The following is a 16,963-nucleotide window of genomic DNA, read 5'->3' on the forward strand; positions in this document are numbered from 1 at the left end:
CCCTCATTTAAAGGGACTGTCCCTCTTTTGGAACCAAATCCCTCTGTCCTCCTAAGTTGTCCCTTTTTATGGTGTGATATTAACCTATAAAAATATACCATTTGCTTCACCAACATTATTCTATCTATCCATCCATTCAGTCGTATCTGACCCTTGGCGATTTCATGGACCGTCACTTGGAAGTGACTTTTTCCATGAATTCTCTTAGCATTTATTTTTACAGGGTAGGTTGCCAGGTCTTTCCTCAACCCCTACCATGCAGGAGATCCCTTGTGGCCAGGGATGAAACTAGGACAATTTAGACAGGAGCCAATTAACCTACCAGCATGTCTTTGGAGTGTGGGAAGAAATCGGAGTACCCGGAGGAAACCCACGCAAACACAGGGAGAACATGCAAACTTCATGCAGGAGGCACCATGGTTAAGAACTGAACCCATGACCCAATTACTGCAAGGCAGCAGAGCTAACCACTAAGCCACTGTGCCACCCACCAACATTATTATTTACTTTAAATACATCATCTGACCTCTACATTCCTGCCTTTGTTATGATGAAAAGTATATAAAGGAACAAGGAATGAAAAAAGCACTTGTGGGAGTATTCTTTTCATTATGATCTCTGTAACTGGGGACATAGTGGGGCGTATCTTTTGCCTAAAACTTTTTTTCTAAAAGGGATCCTCCTTTCTCATCTCAAAAAGTTGAGGAATATGAACATTTCTGACTCAAATTTGCCTCAACTGGAGCACAGTCAATAGGTTTTTAAATTTTCAATTTCTAAGCCATCTGGAAAAATAAAAGAGAGAAGTGACTTGGTTGCTAGGGGCAACAGCATCAACTGAGACACCTTTTTAATAAAATCCCCCCAAATTGTCTTTTCTGCAAACCCCCCCCCCCCCCAAAAAAAAAAACTTCAAATGCATAATTGTATCTTTCCCAGGAAGAGTTTTACTTTAATTTCACCTTTCACATTGACTCCAATGTATTTTGCCAAAGTGTTACAGAAAGCCTCTGATTTTTTTTTACTTTTTTTTATTTTACGGAATTGAAAATTCCCAATTGAACTCATCCTCAGTGAGAGGGAATCATGCTACGAAGCATCTACGGGGCTTGAAAAATCCTTCTGGAAAGGTGGTGTGGGTCCCAGCAGCCCCTGAGCTCCTTATCTGCTATCCAGACACTGCCTAGCCCCCAGACACAATACCTGGGCTCTTGGGCACCTTACGTTCCTGGACTCTTTAGCTGATCCCCAGGCCCCTTCCCTGCCCCCCAGGTACATTACCTAGCCCCTGGGCTCCTTACCTGCATCCTGCCCACTTTACCTGTTCCTGGACTCCGTTCCTGCCCCGAGAACCTTTCCTAGCCAATGGGCACCTTATCTGGTTCCCGGGCAACTTAAAGCGGAGTTCCAGTCATTTTAGTGTTTATAAAACGTAATTACAAAAACTGTAGCTGCTGACTTTGAATAAACACACACTTACCTGTCCTGGAGTGCAGCGATCTTCTCATCTGCGCCGTTCCTTCTCCCCTTCTTTCCTCCACAGCTCGGGCATCTCAACTGTGGGCACCTGGCTGTGACAGCTTGTGGCTTCACAGCCGGGTGCCCACTGCATATGCGTGAGTTGTGCTGCGCCTCCTAAGTGGTCTGGCACTCTTTTGGGATCTGTGAAAGTTCTCAAGAGACTGCGGGAGGGAGAAGGAGACCGAACTTCTGGCTCATTTCGCAATGGCGGACTAAGCCAGAAGTGGGAGCGGGTACCTGTCAAAACCAGGTATCCGCTCCCCCCCAAAAAGATGCCAAATATGGCAGTGAAGGGAGGTAGGAGGCAAATAAACAGAGCTTCCACTTTTGAGTGGAACTCCGATGTAAAGCAGATTTAGAACCCAAAAGAGGAAGGTAGTGCATTGCAGGTTACCAATCCAAAATGTGGTGGCCTCATTCGTTTCCATGTTTAGTAGTGATGCACCAATATATTGGCCGCCAAAAATGATCGCCTGAAAATAGGGTTATTGGCGTTTTGCTGATAGAAAAAAAAAGTGCCGGTAATGCATAATGCAGATTTTAATTTTTTTAAAGGAAAATTTCACCTACAAAAGTTTCTTTTTCCTTTTGGGATAAAAGTTTTACATAAATAAGTAAAAGCTGATCATTGTAAGCACCCCTGTCAGCGTTAAATGGGTTGTCTCATCTCTGTAACTGCTACTGTTGCAGGAGAGCTTGTTCTATTAAAGGAAATTGCAAAAACAACAGACTTACTGGCAAGATCATCAGGTGAAACAAATGGCAAAACAAATCTAAAAAGTAAACGAAGAATTGATAAGCTACAACATGTTACATTTTTAATATAGGTCTAATACTGCTTTAACTGGCCCTGTAACTTTGCCTGGCCCTCTGGCTCCTTACCGGGCCCCCACACTGTATCTTGCTCCCAGGCTCCTTACCTGGCCCCCACATTGTATCTGGCCCCCGGGCACCTTACCTGGCCCCCACACTGTATCTGGTCTCGGGCTCCTTACCTGCCCCCCCGGACATTGTATCTGGCCCCAGGGCTCCATAACTGGCCCCCACACTGTATCTGGCCCCCGGACACTGTATATGGCCCCCGGGCTCCTTACTTGGCCCCCGGGCTCCTTATCTGGCCCCCAGACACTGTATCTGACCCCCGGACACTGTATCTGACCCCCGGACACTGTATCTGACCCCCGGACACTGTATCTGACCCCCGGACACTGTATCTGGCCCCCGGACACTGTATCTTGTCCCCGGACTCCTTACCTGGCCCCCGGACATTTGTATATGGCCCCCGGACACTGTATCTGGCCCCCGGACACTGTATCTGACCCCCGGACACTGTATCTGGCCCCCGGGCTCCTTACCTGTCCAGGTGAGCGCTGCGCTCGGCAAGTGTGGTGCGGCAGGGGTGGTGCAGTGTCATTGGTGTCCAGCAGGGGGCGCCGCTCTCCCCGTCGTCCCTGGCTCCACTGCTCGCTGTCAGTGTCATTCCTCCGCTGGTACAGCCGGGCACACAGCTCGGTGCCAGCTCCTCTCTGCCCGTCCTCCCCCCTCCACCTGGAATGAGAGCTCCACCCTGATCGGGGCACACACATGGCCGGCACGGCGGCGGGCACCGGGCATCCATGACCCCCCGGCCCCCCGGACAATGAGGCGGATGGCTCGCCGGCTGGTGCTGTCACTGATCGGGCTGGTGTGGGTGGCCATCCTCATCTTCTTACTGGGCGGCCGGAGGAAGTTGGAAGCCGAAGAATCGGACGGGGACGGAGCCAAGGTAAGCCCGGGGACCCTCCCCCCTCACCTGGACAGGTGTGCTGAGAGCTCCCTCCTGCCGGCTGTCCTCCTGTGACCTCCGGCCAGACTGACACTGAGCCCTCCAACTTCTCCATCAACTGGTCCCAGCAGAAGTTACATTGTCACCCTCATGGGGTCACTCCCATGGATTAGGGGTGTTCTGGATGGAGTGTGGTGGGCTTGTAGTTCGTGGGGGCTCCAGCAATGCCCCCCCCCCTCCATAGTATTACTGCGCCTCACTGTGGACTTTTTAGGGACCTGGGAAAGGGGGCAGAAAAGGTGATAGTGACTAAGATGTAAAAGTCCCAACAAAAAGTCCCGGAGGAATATGAAAAAAACGTTAGACAGTGTAACTATCGGCATCCACCAACAACAGGAATGTGAGTTCTGGGTGGAGTGGCCCTTTAATGCTGGGCATGCTGGCTGGGGGGTGAGAAAAGGCATTAGCAATTGGCACAGGGCTAGGACCACATGACTTACCCCCCCACTCCCCCAACCCCAACTTGCATATAAGACCTGCAGCACTTACATAAAAGTGTCCTTTTTGAGATAAGCATGCCTGGCCTCCTAACTGGGGGGTCAGCTACTCCCAGAAATAGCTGTATAGGGCCCCCCAATGCCAGCCGGCTCAGCCAATCAACAATGAATTATAAGAATAGATTAAATGTAAATGATTTTCAGCTCACTGTGGCTGCTGATCAGATACACAATAAAGTGCCTGTGCCATATATAATATATAGTATAATATATAATATAAATATAATAATAGTATAATAATACAGTAATAATAAACAGTATAATAAAAATATACTCTAAATATAATCAAAACAGTATAATAATACTGTAAGAATAAATTGTATAATAATATAAATATAGTCTAAATATAATAATTATAGTATAATAATACTGTAATAATAAACAGTATAATAAAATATACAGCATATGTAAATATCTAAATATAATAAAAATACAGTAATAATATATTGTATAATAATATAAATTGAGTCTAAATATACTAAGTATAATAATACAGTTATAATAGTATAATAAAAATATACAGTATATGTAAATATAATCTGAATATTACAAAAACAGTATAATAATACAGTAATAATATATCGTATAATAATAGAAATATAATAGAAATATAATTATAGTACAAAAACACAGTAATAATAAAACGTACAATAATATAAATATAATAATAATAGTATACTAATACAGTAATAATAAAGTAACCACAGTAACATTGGGGAGAGGGTAGAAAGAAGCCCCCAGGGTCCACACCAATGTTATTCCCATGGAAAGTCTGTTTATTATAACTTGTCCTGTCTTTGTATTAACTAACCTGGATGTTCCCACTGGCCGATCTGATCAGAGTTCATGGGAAAAGTTGGAAAACGTTAACACCAGATCAGACTTTCTCAACTGTCTTAGCACAGAGGAACCCTTGAAATAACATTTAGGTATTGAGCCGGTCATGCACTATACAATCTAATTATACAATCTCTGTACCATCTACTTTACAATTACCAAAAGTATGCAATATGAGAAGAAACCTAAACAACAAATTCGGTTAGTTTTAAGTCTGGGAGACCCCAGTACTACATAGTTGATTATAAATCTAAGGGGGGTAGTACAATCAGATTGTGCAGTATATGGTCAACTTTATAGGGAACCCTCGCTTATAATTATTATATCTACAGTTCACAGGACATTAGCATACCTGCAAGTTATAGATAAAATAATACATAACAGAATAGAGAATGTGGTGTACATTGGAAATAAAAATGGAAAAAATGTATAATAATAAAATGAAGAAAATAATAATAATAATAAATAACAAAACAGAAACGAAACTCAGAACATGAACATAGTAGTGCTGCCTTACATTGGTTATCAGTGTAATACACCATACATTAGTTGATGGTGTAGTACCCCTTATATTGGTGGTCATTGTAGTACACCTGATGTTGCTGGAGAGTGTAGTATGCCCTTGTATCAGTGACCACTATAGTACATCTTATGTTGATGCTCATTGTAATGCCCCTTATATTGGTGGTTGGTGCAGTACCCCTTGTATTGGTGGTTGGTGCAGTACCCCTTGTATTGGTGGTTGGTGCAGTACCCCCTTATATTGGTGGTTGGTGCAGTACCCCTTGTATTGGTGGTTGGTGCAGTATCCCTGTATTGGTGGTTGGTGCAGTACCCCTTGTATTGGTGATTGGTGCAGTACCCCCTTATATTGGTGGTTGGTGCAGTACCCCTTGTATTGGTGGTTGGTGCAGTACCCCTTGTATTGGTGGTCAGTGTGGTACCCCTCTTATTGGTGGTCAGAGAAGTTCTCTATTACATTGGTGGTGAGAAACCCCCTCCAGATTGGGGGTTTAGAAAAGAAAAACCCCTTCCACTGGTGGTCAGTGGGAAGAATGCCCCCCTCACAGATAGATGAAGGGATCTTTGGTGTCAGTGGTAACTTGTCTGAGAGGCAGAACTTGCTAATTGCTCAAGGAACTCCTGTTAACCTTTGAAGGAACCCCTTTGAGTTCCACAAAGTCCTGGCTGAGAAAGGTTGCCCAAGACCACAGGTGTCAAACACAAGGCCCGCGGGCTACGTCCGGTCCTCCAGGCCATTTCATGTTTCCCTTGCACCTCTCCTGCAGGTACCCCCTTGGCTCCGCCCCCACCTTGTCTCAGCAGTCGGCAGCAGAGAATAGAATAGAAGTCCAGCATCTCTCAGTGCAGCTGCAGCACCCCCTCATCTCTGCCTCCCCTGGTCAGCAGACTCTGGTAACTGACTCCACTCCTCCTCTGGTCCTCCTCCAGACCCTGCACTTTCTGCTCTCCAGCTCTGCCTCCAAAGGGGGTGCACGGTGATGTTAGGGAGGGTGTGGGATTCTTGACATCTGATGTAATGGGGGGGGTGCTTTGGACATCTAGTCTTACATATACAACCGGCCCTTTGAGGGCAACCATAATGCTAATACGGCCCGCGATGAAATGGAGTTTGACACCCCTACCCTAGAATGCCCTCTATTATCTTTTCTTTTTTTTGGTGTTGTTTTTACATTTACCATGTTTTGCATTTTGCTTCTAGCACTCATTAAGAAGAAAATAATGAATGCTAATAAATAATAATGATAATAGTTACATGATTATAAGCGTCACTTTGTTATTATAATTAGTGATAATAATATTGTTGTTGCTATGAGGTACAATGTGATTACTAGCAGAAATGTGCATGTTCATTGATTGGGATGAGGTAATGAATTCCTAAAAAAATCTTAGTAGTAGAAACATTTCAGTTTATTGAGTTCAACAGTCTGGGGAATGGAGTGTATAATGTAATGTATAGCACAGGATATGGGATGCAGCAGTTTGGGGAATGGATTGTACAATGTACTACATAGCACAGCATACAGAGTGAAGCAGTTTGGGGAATGGAATTTACTGTTTAATATAACATATAGCACAGCATATGGAGTGCAGTAGTTTGAGGAATGGAATGTGTCTTGTAATGTATAGCACATCATACAGAGTGGTGAATGTACTGTATAATGTAATACTGTATATTGCACAGCATATGAAGTAGGCACTTTGGGGAATGTACTATATTATATAACTTATAGAAGAGCATGTAGCGTGCAGCAGTTTGGTGAATATACTATATGATGTATTGAACAGCACAATATATAGAAGGCAGCTGTTTGCGATCATCATTACATTGATGGTGGTTGACAGTAGAGAAGCGCACTGTTATCACAAATGTGTGTCATTACTGTTATTATTATTTATATTATTATTGTTGTTGTTGATGGTGTTAGTGATATTAATATTTATTAAAGAAAGTTGTGTCTGTTCTTGCAACAGAATATAATACTGAATTTCTTGTTAAACTCTTGTGGTATGAATATGCAGAGCAAAGCTGACATTGAGCAGCAGTCTGTAGAATGTAATGTATAGCAAAGGTTACATTGGCAACAGTTTGTGGAATGTAATATATAGCACAGTTTACATAGGACAGATAAAGCAGTCTGGGGAATGTAATGTATAGCACAGCTTACATGGGCAGCAGTCTGTGGAATCTAATGTATAGCACAGATTACATGGGGCTACACTCAGGGGAATGTAATGTATAGCAGAACTTACATTGGCAGCAGTCTGTGGAATGTAATGTATAGCACAGCTTACATAGGGCCACAGTCTGATAATTGTAATGCATAGCAAAACGTACACAAGGTATACATTTGGAGAATGTAATGTATTGTACAGCTTACATAGGACCAGTCTGGGGAATGTAATGCATAGCACAGCACAGCGTAAATGGGGGAGCAATCTATGGACTGTAAAGTATAGCACGATGTACATAAATCAGCAGTCTGTGGAATGTAAAGAATGCACAGTGTACATAGGGCAGGAGTCTGGGGAATGTAATGTATAGCACAGCGTACATAGGGCAACAGTCTGGGGAATGTAATGTATAGCATAGTGTACATAAAGCAGCAGGCTGTGGAATGTAATGAATGAAAAGTGTACATAGGTCAGCAGTCTGGAGAATGAAATGAATGCTTACTATACAAAGGGCAGCATTAAAGGGAATGCAATGTATAGCACAGTTTACATAAGGTAGCAGTTTGTGGTATGTGGTGTGTTGTTACACTGGTGAAGGTCAGTGAAGAAGTGGGCCATTATCATGATTACTTGTGTCATAATGATAATAATAATATTCATTTTAATAACATTGTTACTGGTTCTCTACTTCCTTATATCATTGTTATTATTATATTTTAATTTTGTAATATCGTTGCCAGGATGCCTAGAGTACAATTTGTATTATTATTCCTGTGTTACATAAGAGTGTGAGTATCCATGCCAGGCAGTCATGTGTGAACAGAGCTCTATGGAATATTAGCAGGCAGGCCAGGATACCACCAGTGTTATCTGTGCTGTTAATATACTGTATACTGGTACGAGGAACTACAAGCCCCAGCATGCCTTGTCGGTCACTATGATCAGGAAGTGTTTTGTGCAGCAGCCAGCTATCAGTGCTTGCAGCTACTTTTGCCGTGGCAGGAAGATCTTACTGGGTAGAGGATACTTTCATCTCTGGTCATTAAAGAGGACCTGTAAGGAGAGCAGTGAAGAAGCTGCTATTACTAACTTGGATTTAGAGGTGTTGGCTTTGCAGTGTCATCCTGATTGAGTTTTCACTACTTAGTGGCTCACTCACCCGGTGTGTAGGTCAGGATGTGGATGACATCTGCAAAATCTCTGCTTTCAAAAACCAAATCGGCAATGACTGCCCCCATATATCTTTACCGATCGATGCATTTTTAAGGAAACCAATACTGAAAGAAACTGCCTTAGCTGACCTCCTTTGAAGATGCTCCTAGTCTGGGTGTCATGCTCATCCATCGACTTCGATTCATTCTTAGTCTCTGACCCAGTACAAGCATGAAGAAGGTGAAATCAGAGCTCCTGAGTGCCATGTTCAGGAGAGGCTAGCAATGACAGTGTACCTTTTTCCTCAGTACAGGTGTCCTTTAACACAAGGTTAGATACTTTGAGAATATATAACGATTAAAGGCTTTTAAATATAGTGAAAAATTATGTTGCGGTCTTACTTTAAAGTGGACCTAACAGATATATATTTTTTATGTTAAATACACATATGCTACGTGATGTGCCAGTATAAAACGTTCAGGTATCTAGTTTCCTCTCCAGAAGTATGGTGCCATCTTTGTTCAGGCATCACAGTCATTTAAATCCTGTTGCTTGTGCAGTTCTGGGCTGTGTTTTTCAGATGCCTGACACAGACCAGCCGCCTGCTGCAGCCTCTCGCCTTGTGGCTTGCTACCAATTACACTACTGACAGTACAATCACTGGGGGAGAGAGAGACTGGAGAGGAGACTGAGGGAATGCTTCCTTCTGCCTGCAGCCGACAGGTGGCATCGTCTCAGCCTGGACAAACGTCACTGGAAGACGCAATAAAAATATTTCCCTTTAATTCCTATGAGTCCCTTTCATACCACTGCACAGCAGGTATGCTGCGTTTCAAAAGGTTTTTCAAAACCGCACCAAAAAACGAAGCTTCCCATTGAAATGAATGGAAAGCTTGTTAAAAACAATTGTCAAAAAAATGCACAACAGTTGCATTTTTTTTTGAGTCACATGTCCATGTTCAACAGGTGTATGCCAACCAGAAAACGCACCAGAAATGCGTCAAAAATGCATATGAATTTAAGCATTTTTTTTAGCAGAGCTGTGTGAAAGCAGCCAAAACCGCAGAGCTTTAAAAAAAAAAAATGTTGCAAATTATTTGGACATATCAGGAATGTATTCATATAGACAGTAAACTTACGGAATGGTCCACTTGAAATAAGGCATTGGCTTTTTATTTAACAGACACTGACAATTTTATTAATTGTCTGACTACAATCCTCAGATGTCTTCTATGAGATTGTGAGCTTCTGGTTATGAAAACCAGCCCTATGGTTTTTAGTTACAACACAAATTTGCTGGTACTTGTTGTTCTCCAGCAGCAGTGGCAGAGAATACTCAGCAAGTGTTAACCAATAAACAAACAGGATTGTAGTCGGGGTTATGGAGGTCAGACCCTGCTGGTTCTGACAGCACCTATTAATACGCGGCGGCGAAAATAGATGAGCGTTCTCGCCAGTGAAGTGTAAATGGCTCCTGGTGATGTATAAGGCATCGCTACAGTGAATTCCATAAGAGGAAGGTGAAGCAGAGGTGTTGGTATTTCCCTGAATGTGTACAGCACAGTGCTAAAGATTCACTATTATAAAAAATATTCTGATAAATTCTATATGGTTAATACATATAATGATAGCATTCAATATTATTTTTATTATACAGGATTTCTAAAGCACCAGCAGTTTGCACAGTACTTTACAACATGAGGGCAGACAGTACAATTACAATACAATTCAATACAGGAGGAATCAGAGGGCTCGCTCATTAGAGCTTGCAATCTAAAATATATTATATGAAATCCTTTATTTACATCACATGCCTTTATATATTTATCTCTTCATTAACATGCAGGCCATAGCACTGCCAGGGGTGATGGTTACATTTTATTCACATATGGTTGCATTTGTAAAGCCCAACTCGGGGAAATTCAAAAATTATCCCTTGCAGAGGGGCCGAACCCGCACTGCAAGAGTCAACTGCTCATTTAGTCTACAGGGGCAGAGAAGCACTTTAACTCATTGATTCTCCACCCCAGCAGGTGGCGCTACCCCATGCTCTGGCAATAGACTGTCCCATGACGTCATCACATGACATGTGGCTTGATGATGTGAGGACTTTAGACAACTGGAACACTGGGGTGGAAGGTGCTGCAGGGACCAGTCTAGCACTGTGGAGGAGAGGAGGATAGGAAGATCAGGTAAGTAAATCTTCTCTAACAAGTCCCCTAGTCCTAAATGAGCAATTAACCCATGCAGTGCGGATGCAACCCGCTATACGGATAAATTGCTCATTTAGGTCTAGAGGACTTGTGGATCATTTTTAGGTTTCCCAAAGTTGGGCTTTAAAGTATATCTAAATTCCCCAAAAATATTATATATTAGTCCTTATAATATAGCATAATATAATATACAGTTTATGAATGATAAAGTTCTTATAATATACCAGTCCGCAAGCACTTCAGATCCGGAAGATTTTACCCCCTTCATGACCAAGGCATTTTTTTGCTATGTAGCGCTGTGCTACTTTAACCAGTAATTGTGGGATCATGCAACGGTGTACCTAAATTGAACTTGTATAATTCTTTTCACACAAATAGAGCTTTATTGTGGTGGTACGTCCGGGTTTTTACATATTTTTATTGCATAAACAAAAACATTTTGAAAAAAACACATTTTTTTTTACTTTCTGAAAAAAAAATCCAATACAAAATAAAATAACAAACATTTCTGCATAAAGATAGGCCATAATTTATTTTGCTTCATGCCTGTGGTAAAAAAAAAATCCCAGTCATTGTATATTGATTGGTCTGCATAAAAATTATAGTGTCTACAAACTGCAGTATATATACTGGATTTTTTATTTATTCATTTATTTTTTATACAACTAATGGTGGTGATCAGCAACTTATAGTGGGACTGTGAAAGTGCGGGGGCCAATCTGACACTAACTGACGCTGAGTGGGAACTGAATAACTAAATGACACTGACATCTCAGTGGCAGTGATAAGTGATAATACTATATGCCAGTGGTTTCCAAATTGTGGCCCTGGGGCCAGATGCGGCCCTTTGCTTGCCTTTATCCGGCCCTTGGGACAATATCCCTCCCACTGGTACCCACAGTGGGGCATAGTTTTTGCCACTAACACCAGCAATGGGGCACTATTCCTTTCACTGACACCAAGGATGCAGCACTATCCCCCAAATACTCCTCCACCTGATACTAAAGATGGTTCACTGTTTACTCTCACTGATGCCAGGGCATTTTCTACTCCCAGTGACTATGATCTGCCCCCCCCAAAGGCCTTATGGACAGTAAACTGGCCCTTTGTTTAAAAAGTTTGGAGAACCCTGCTATAATCTTTCACTGTATTAAAAACACTGGTTGGGAAGGGGTTAACATCTAGGGTTAACTGTGTGCCTCTATGATTTACATGGAGAAAAAAGGATCCATATCACTGCTCCAAGTACAGAGCCTTGTGTTAGTAAACATAGGGCTTTGTACTGTAATTTGCTGAGTCAATCAGCAGGTCCTGGCCATAAATATCATTGGTTGGAATCTGCTGATTAACTTGTGCTGTGCCGAATGACAGCACAAATGGGGCGGCGGGTGCACGCCCCCTACTGGGAATTGCTGGATTGCGTATGATGCTCAACAAACTTGATATCAGGACAACAGAAAGATTCTATGGAAACCTTTCCTCATCTCCATAATATAGATGGACAGGCTTCTCATAGAGAGCTGGGAACAATGTAACAGATAAAAGTGCAGCAAATGAAATTATCAGCTCACAAAATTTCTGGTAGGATCAACAGATATTTTTTTATATTAATCCAACAGATATAACAACATGCTTTCAATTGTATATTTTAGAGACCAAAGGGGAGCGAATGAGAGTTCATTGTTCATATAACCAAGCAAAAAGCAGTTCCTGCACCCCCAGCCATGTTATAGGTTGTCCCAACTCCTTCAAACAGCTTGGCTTGTAGGCAAATGTATAGAAAAATAAAACAAAAATAGTAAGATAAAAAAATACATTCATATACTGAACATAATCATTACACATATTCATCTCTAAAGTACCAGAATACATTATTCTTCAAGGTAAGACATGAAGGAGTCACACAGCCACAGAATATTGTATGTGTATAGAATACAGACGATACATTCTGATATTTAGGCTACTATCTGGCTCTGTGTGCAAAGATCAGATAAGATGCGTAAAATCAGCTGACATCAATGTATTTCTTGCAAATTCTGTCTGCTTGTTTATTGGGCATGTAAGATTTATTGACAGAGACCTAGGAAGCGTCATGACATTAAAGCTGTATTCATCATTTTTTTCTTGCTGAATTCACAAAGCTGACAATGTAGCTGTTTAATTGTGTCCATGTGTCAGACAAGCGGTGAGAAGGAGAGACCTCAGATAGCAGCGTATTGCGGTGAATCTGGCAGCTTTACTGACAAAGGACCTGCTATGACAGCCTGGGGCTCCCAGCTGTGCTGTCTCTCTACATGTGTAGATGTATTATGTGCTTTAGAAAGATGGCCATTTTGCTTGTTATTTAATATAGATTGTTTCTGATTTTCAAACACTTTTATTGAAGTGAAACTTCACTGCATCTGAGCACCGCAAACTAAAAGCACTATTTCATTCATTTTTAATATTTAAAGTAAACTCCTCCATTCACCCATGTCCCTATGCTTTATTTTGCTGAAAAATTACTTTGGAAAACACCCCCTAGCATTTCTGGCCGTGGCTATCTTGATTAAGGGCAGATGATTCATGTAGCCTTTACTTCCTGGAATCCATCTGCCCTTAGCTCAGGTTTGCATGCAGGAGGGAGTGCTTAGCTGAGAAAGCCCCTCCTCCCCTCCTGAAGACTCCTGAGATGTATGACATTATTTTGGCCTAGGCCAGAAACCGGGAAGCTACTGAAGAAATGTAAACAAAAATTAAAACGTAAATATGATATACTTTCCTATCTAGTCATTGATGCTAGCAGCAAAAGGATCAAAACTAGTCCATGTTGACTGAAAGAGTGAAGTTCCGCTTTAGCCCAGGTTACAAGTGTGCAGTGTGATTGTCAGGTCCGATTTCAGTACCAATTTTCAAAGTAGCTGTTCAGAGGTTTAGCTATGATTTAGATACGGTTCTGATGCGAGTTGGCAAGTCAGATACACAAATTTTATTAGCGAGCATCCTTAACATTAGCTGGATGTGAAGGAACAGGATGGCAAGCTGGACAATCATTCTGCGCAGTTAAGAAATGGTGGAAAAGCGCTACATACATACAAATTAAAGCTGACAACTTTGAAAAATGTGTTGGCATACTATGAGTGTTACTAAACCCACAACAGTAAAATCAGTCTGTATATGCAGTAAAGCATGCTTGTTATACTCACTGTGGAACCTAAGGGGTTAATCCTCTACATTGTGTGAAAAGGATGTTTGTTCCTGTCTTCTCGGATCCTCCCCTTCTATTGTCCGACTCATCTCTTGATAGAACAGAGCCTTGGGGGCAAGCTGCATATGCTCAGTTTGGTGTGTATTGCTACAGAGTTTTTCTTTTACTTGGGAGAGGACATGTGATCAGCACAGGACCAATCAGCACTGTCCAGACAGATGGTCAGGGGTCCAGCAGCCTCATAGGACAATCAGGGGAGTAGGAAAACTCATCCTACAAGCTTTAACCAGTGCTCAGCTGGACACTGATAGAAGTCACAAGACTGCTATATACTGCTGATAAGAAAAGGTATTTAGCAGTTTATATTTACCAAAATAATTGCATTTCCATGTTGTGGGTACTGTGGGAGACCAGATACAGTGAATTCAGGGTCCTGGGTTTAGTAACACTTTAAGTCCAACAAGGTGCTGACCTAGTAGACTTATCTTTTGAAATTACATGTGACAGTTTTACAGAGATCAGTACAGAACTGCAATCAATCTGCCTCCCTGCTTAACCTCTTGCTGCCCTTATAATGCATATATACTGTATGGCAACAAAGCGGGTGGGTGGTGTCAGATGAAGGTATTTTGCCTGGGGGGTGCATAGCAGACACAGTGTAATGAAACAGGGGTTTACCTTCCTCTGACCAGGAGGGAGGGTTAGGTGGGTTGAAGGTGATGTGTACAAGGAGAAGCCAATGAGGTTTGTGTGAGGCAGGCCAAACATTATGGTTGTACCACATACATTACCACTGGTAGCTGGAAAGAAAATTGCTTGATTCCCCCATCAACAATCACTGTGTGAATCCCTCCGGCTGTGCTATTGTATTCTGTTAGCAGGAGGTTTCCCTGTTGTCAGAATATAATGATCACTGCTGCTGGCTATAGCCGCCAACAGTGATCACACAAAAAAAACCCGACAGGTTGCTTGTGCTGAAGTTGATTGATAGATCAGTTGAAATTGTCTGATTCCTGCTAAACTGGCTGACCATGACCAGCTTAGGGTGATTTGACTGGGGGGTTGGTGGTCCCATCACGCCTCTACCTTGCGGAGTCATGCTTGTAACTGTCAATCTTGCAATTCCTCATGCGACTTGTAGTTTGACAACAGCTGGAGGGCCGCCAGTTGACACCTGTGCACTAGGGTGTACCTGTGTACTAGGGTGTAACAGGGACACTAGTTCTGGTGACCAGGGGGGCCTGAAGCAACAAAAAAAACCCAACAGGTTGCTTGTGCTGAAGTTGATTGATAGATCAGTTGAAATTGTCTGATTCCTGCTGAACTGGCTGACCATGACCAGCTTAGGGTGATTTGGCTGGGGGGTTGGTGGATATGCAGGAAGTGGAATGCTCTAACCTTGGAGGTTAGGTGGCTTGGGAGACACAGAGACCAGGAAGGGATGGAGGAAGGTAAGGTGGTATGGGGAGGCTGGGGGGAGGAGACCAGGAAGGGATGGAGGAAAGTAAGTTGGTATGGGGAAGCTGGGGGGAGGAGACCAGGAAGGGATGAAGGAAGGTAAGGTGGTATGGGGAAGCTGCAGGGAGGAGACCAGTTGGTATGGGAGGAGACCAGGAAGGGATGAAGGAAGGTAAGGTGGTATGGGGAAGCTGGAGGAAGGTAAGTTGGTATGGGGAAGCTGGGGGGAGGAGACCAGGAAGGGATGAAGGAAGGTAATGTGGTATGGGGAAGCTGGGGAGAAGTGGGAAAAGACATCTGACATTTTACAGGGACAGGCACTAGGGCAGGGGTGTCAAACTGGTGGCCCTTCAGCTGTTGTGACACTACAGGTCCCATCATGCCTCTGTCTTTGGGAGTCATGCTTGTAACTGTCAATCTTGCAATTCCTCATGGGACTTGTAGTTTGACAACAGCTGGAGGGCCACCAGTTGACACCTGTGCACTAGGGTGTACTAAAGGGGAAATCTTCCAACAGGGACACTAGTTCTGGTGACCTGGGGGGCCTGAAACAATTTCCTTAATTCTCATGGATTTCCTCTCTTTTCTTGTTTTGGCTATAGTACAGGAAGTGAAGGTAAATCTCCTCAAAGGGACACAGATGGCAAGAAAACTGACAGGAGTTATAACCCTCCCATACTCTATCCAAAATGCCTATAGTTCTACTTTAAACTCACCTGAGTCCTTCAGTGTAATTGCTCAGCCTGGAAAGTCTTTGCTTTCACAGCCCGTCCTGTGTTCCAGCGTGATGTCTACAGTGACTCCCTGCACAGTGATCATGCTGTGTGTGAAGGAAGTTCTTTGTTTTTGTATGTTTTGTTGCAGGCGCTTGTTACACTGTACTAATTTCATCAAGCTGCATGCATGAAGATGGCTGACATAATTGCAGAGCTGTCAGCGCTCCTCCATGCAAGGAGCCTGGAAGCAGTAGCACAGTGTTACTGGCTCCAGCAACTAAAGGTACAAGGGGTACAAGGTGCTCTTACCTTGCCTTTCAGTAGCACGGAGCAGGTAGTGATATCAATGTACACAGCAAGGAGCACTCTGCAGAGTAGGGACTGGCTTTGTGTGTGGTGACATTCCTGGCGGACTGGCTGCAACTCAAAGATCAAAGGCTGGAGTTGGGTGGCAGCTTCACTGACATCAGGCTTTGTGTGGTGGGAGGGTGGAAGACACAGTGTCCAATTGGGGTAAGAAGCTGGGGAAGAAGATCTGGGATGAAGAGACACTGAAGCTATGACATTGACACAGTGCAGGACACATTGGTGATGAGACAAATGACTGACAAATGGGACTGTTCCAGCAAATCAGTGACTCTTGTTAATTATGGAACCTATTTTTTAGAAGGAGGTTGGCAATGGCAGCTTCCCATAGTTCTTTGATTCCAAAAAGACACATCCAAGAGACAAGAAAAATAATAATTTGCAGAGCTTATTGGCTAGGCAGCTTGTTGAAAATGGAACTACCCTTCAATAGGTCCTCAGAAAGTCACTTAAAGAAGATTTCCAAGTGTGGCATATTTTTTACAGGCCACCAG

At 43.0% G+C, this 16,963-nt stretch overlaps 1 protein-coding gene across 1 annotated transcript in view; it reads left to right on the plus strand.

Moving 5' to 3' along the window:
- Positions 1 to 3,024: 3,024 nt before the first annotated feature.
- The window catches only part of GALNT14 (polypeptide N-acetylgalactosaminyltransferase 14), a 600,541-nt gene continuing 586,602 nt past the window's right edge, over positions 3,025 to 16,963 (plus strand). The window contains exon 1 of the mRNA XM_089685116.1: positions 3,025 to 3,286. Coding sequence (XP_089541242.1) covers positions 3,161 to 3,286 — 126 coding nt within the window. The 5' untranslated portion in view covers positions 3,025 to 3,160. The remainder of the gene's footprint in view (positions 3,287 to 16,963) is intronic.

The sequence above is a fragment of the Staurois parvus genome, unplaced genomic scaffold (assembly GCF_062004578.1).
Source record: "Staurois parvus isolate SC_StPar_1 unplaced genomic scaffold, SC_StPar_1.0 ptg000362l, whole genome shotgun sequence".
NCBI lineage: Eukaryota > Metazoa > Chordata > Amphibia > Anura > Ranidae > Staurois > Staurois parvus.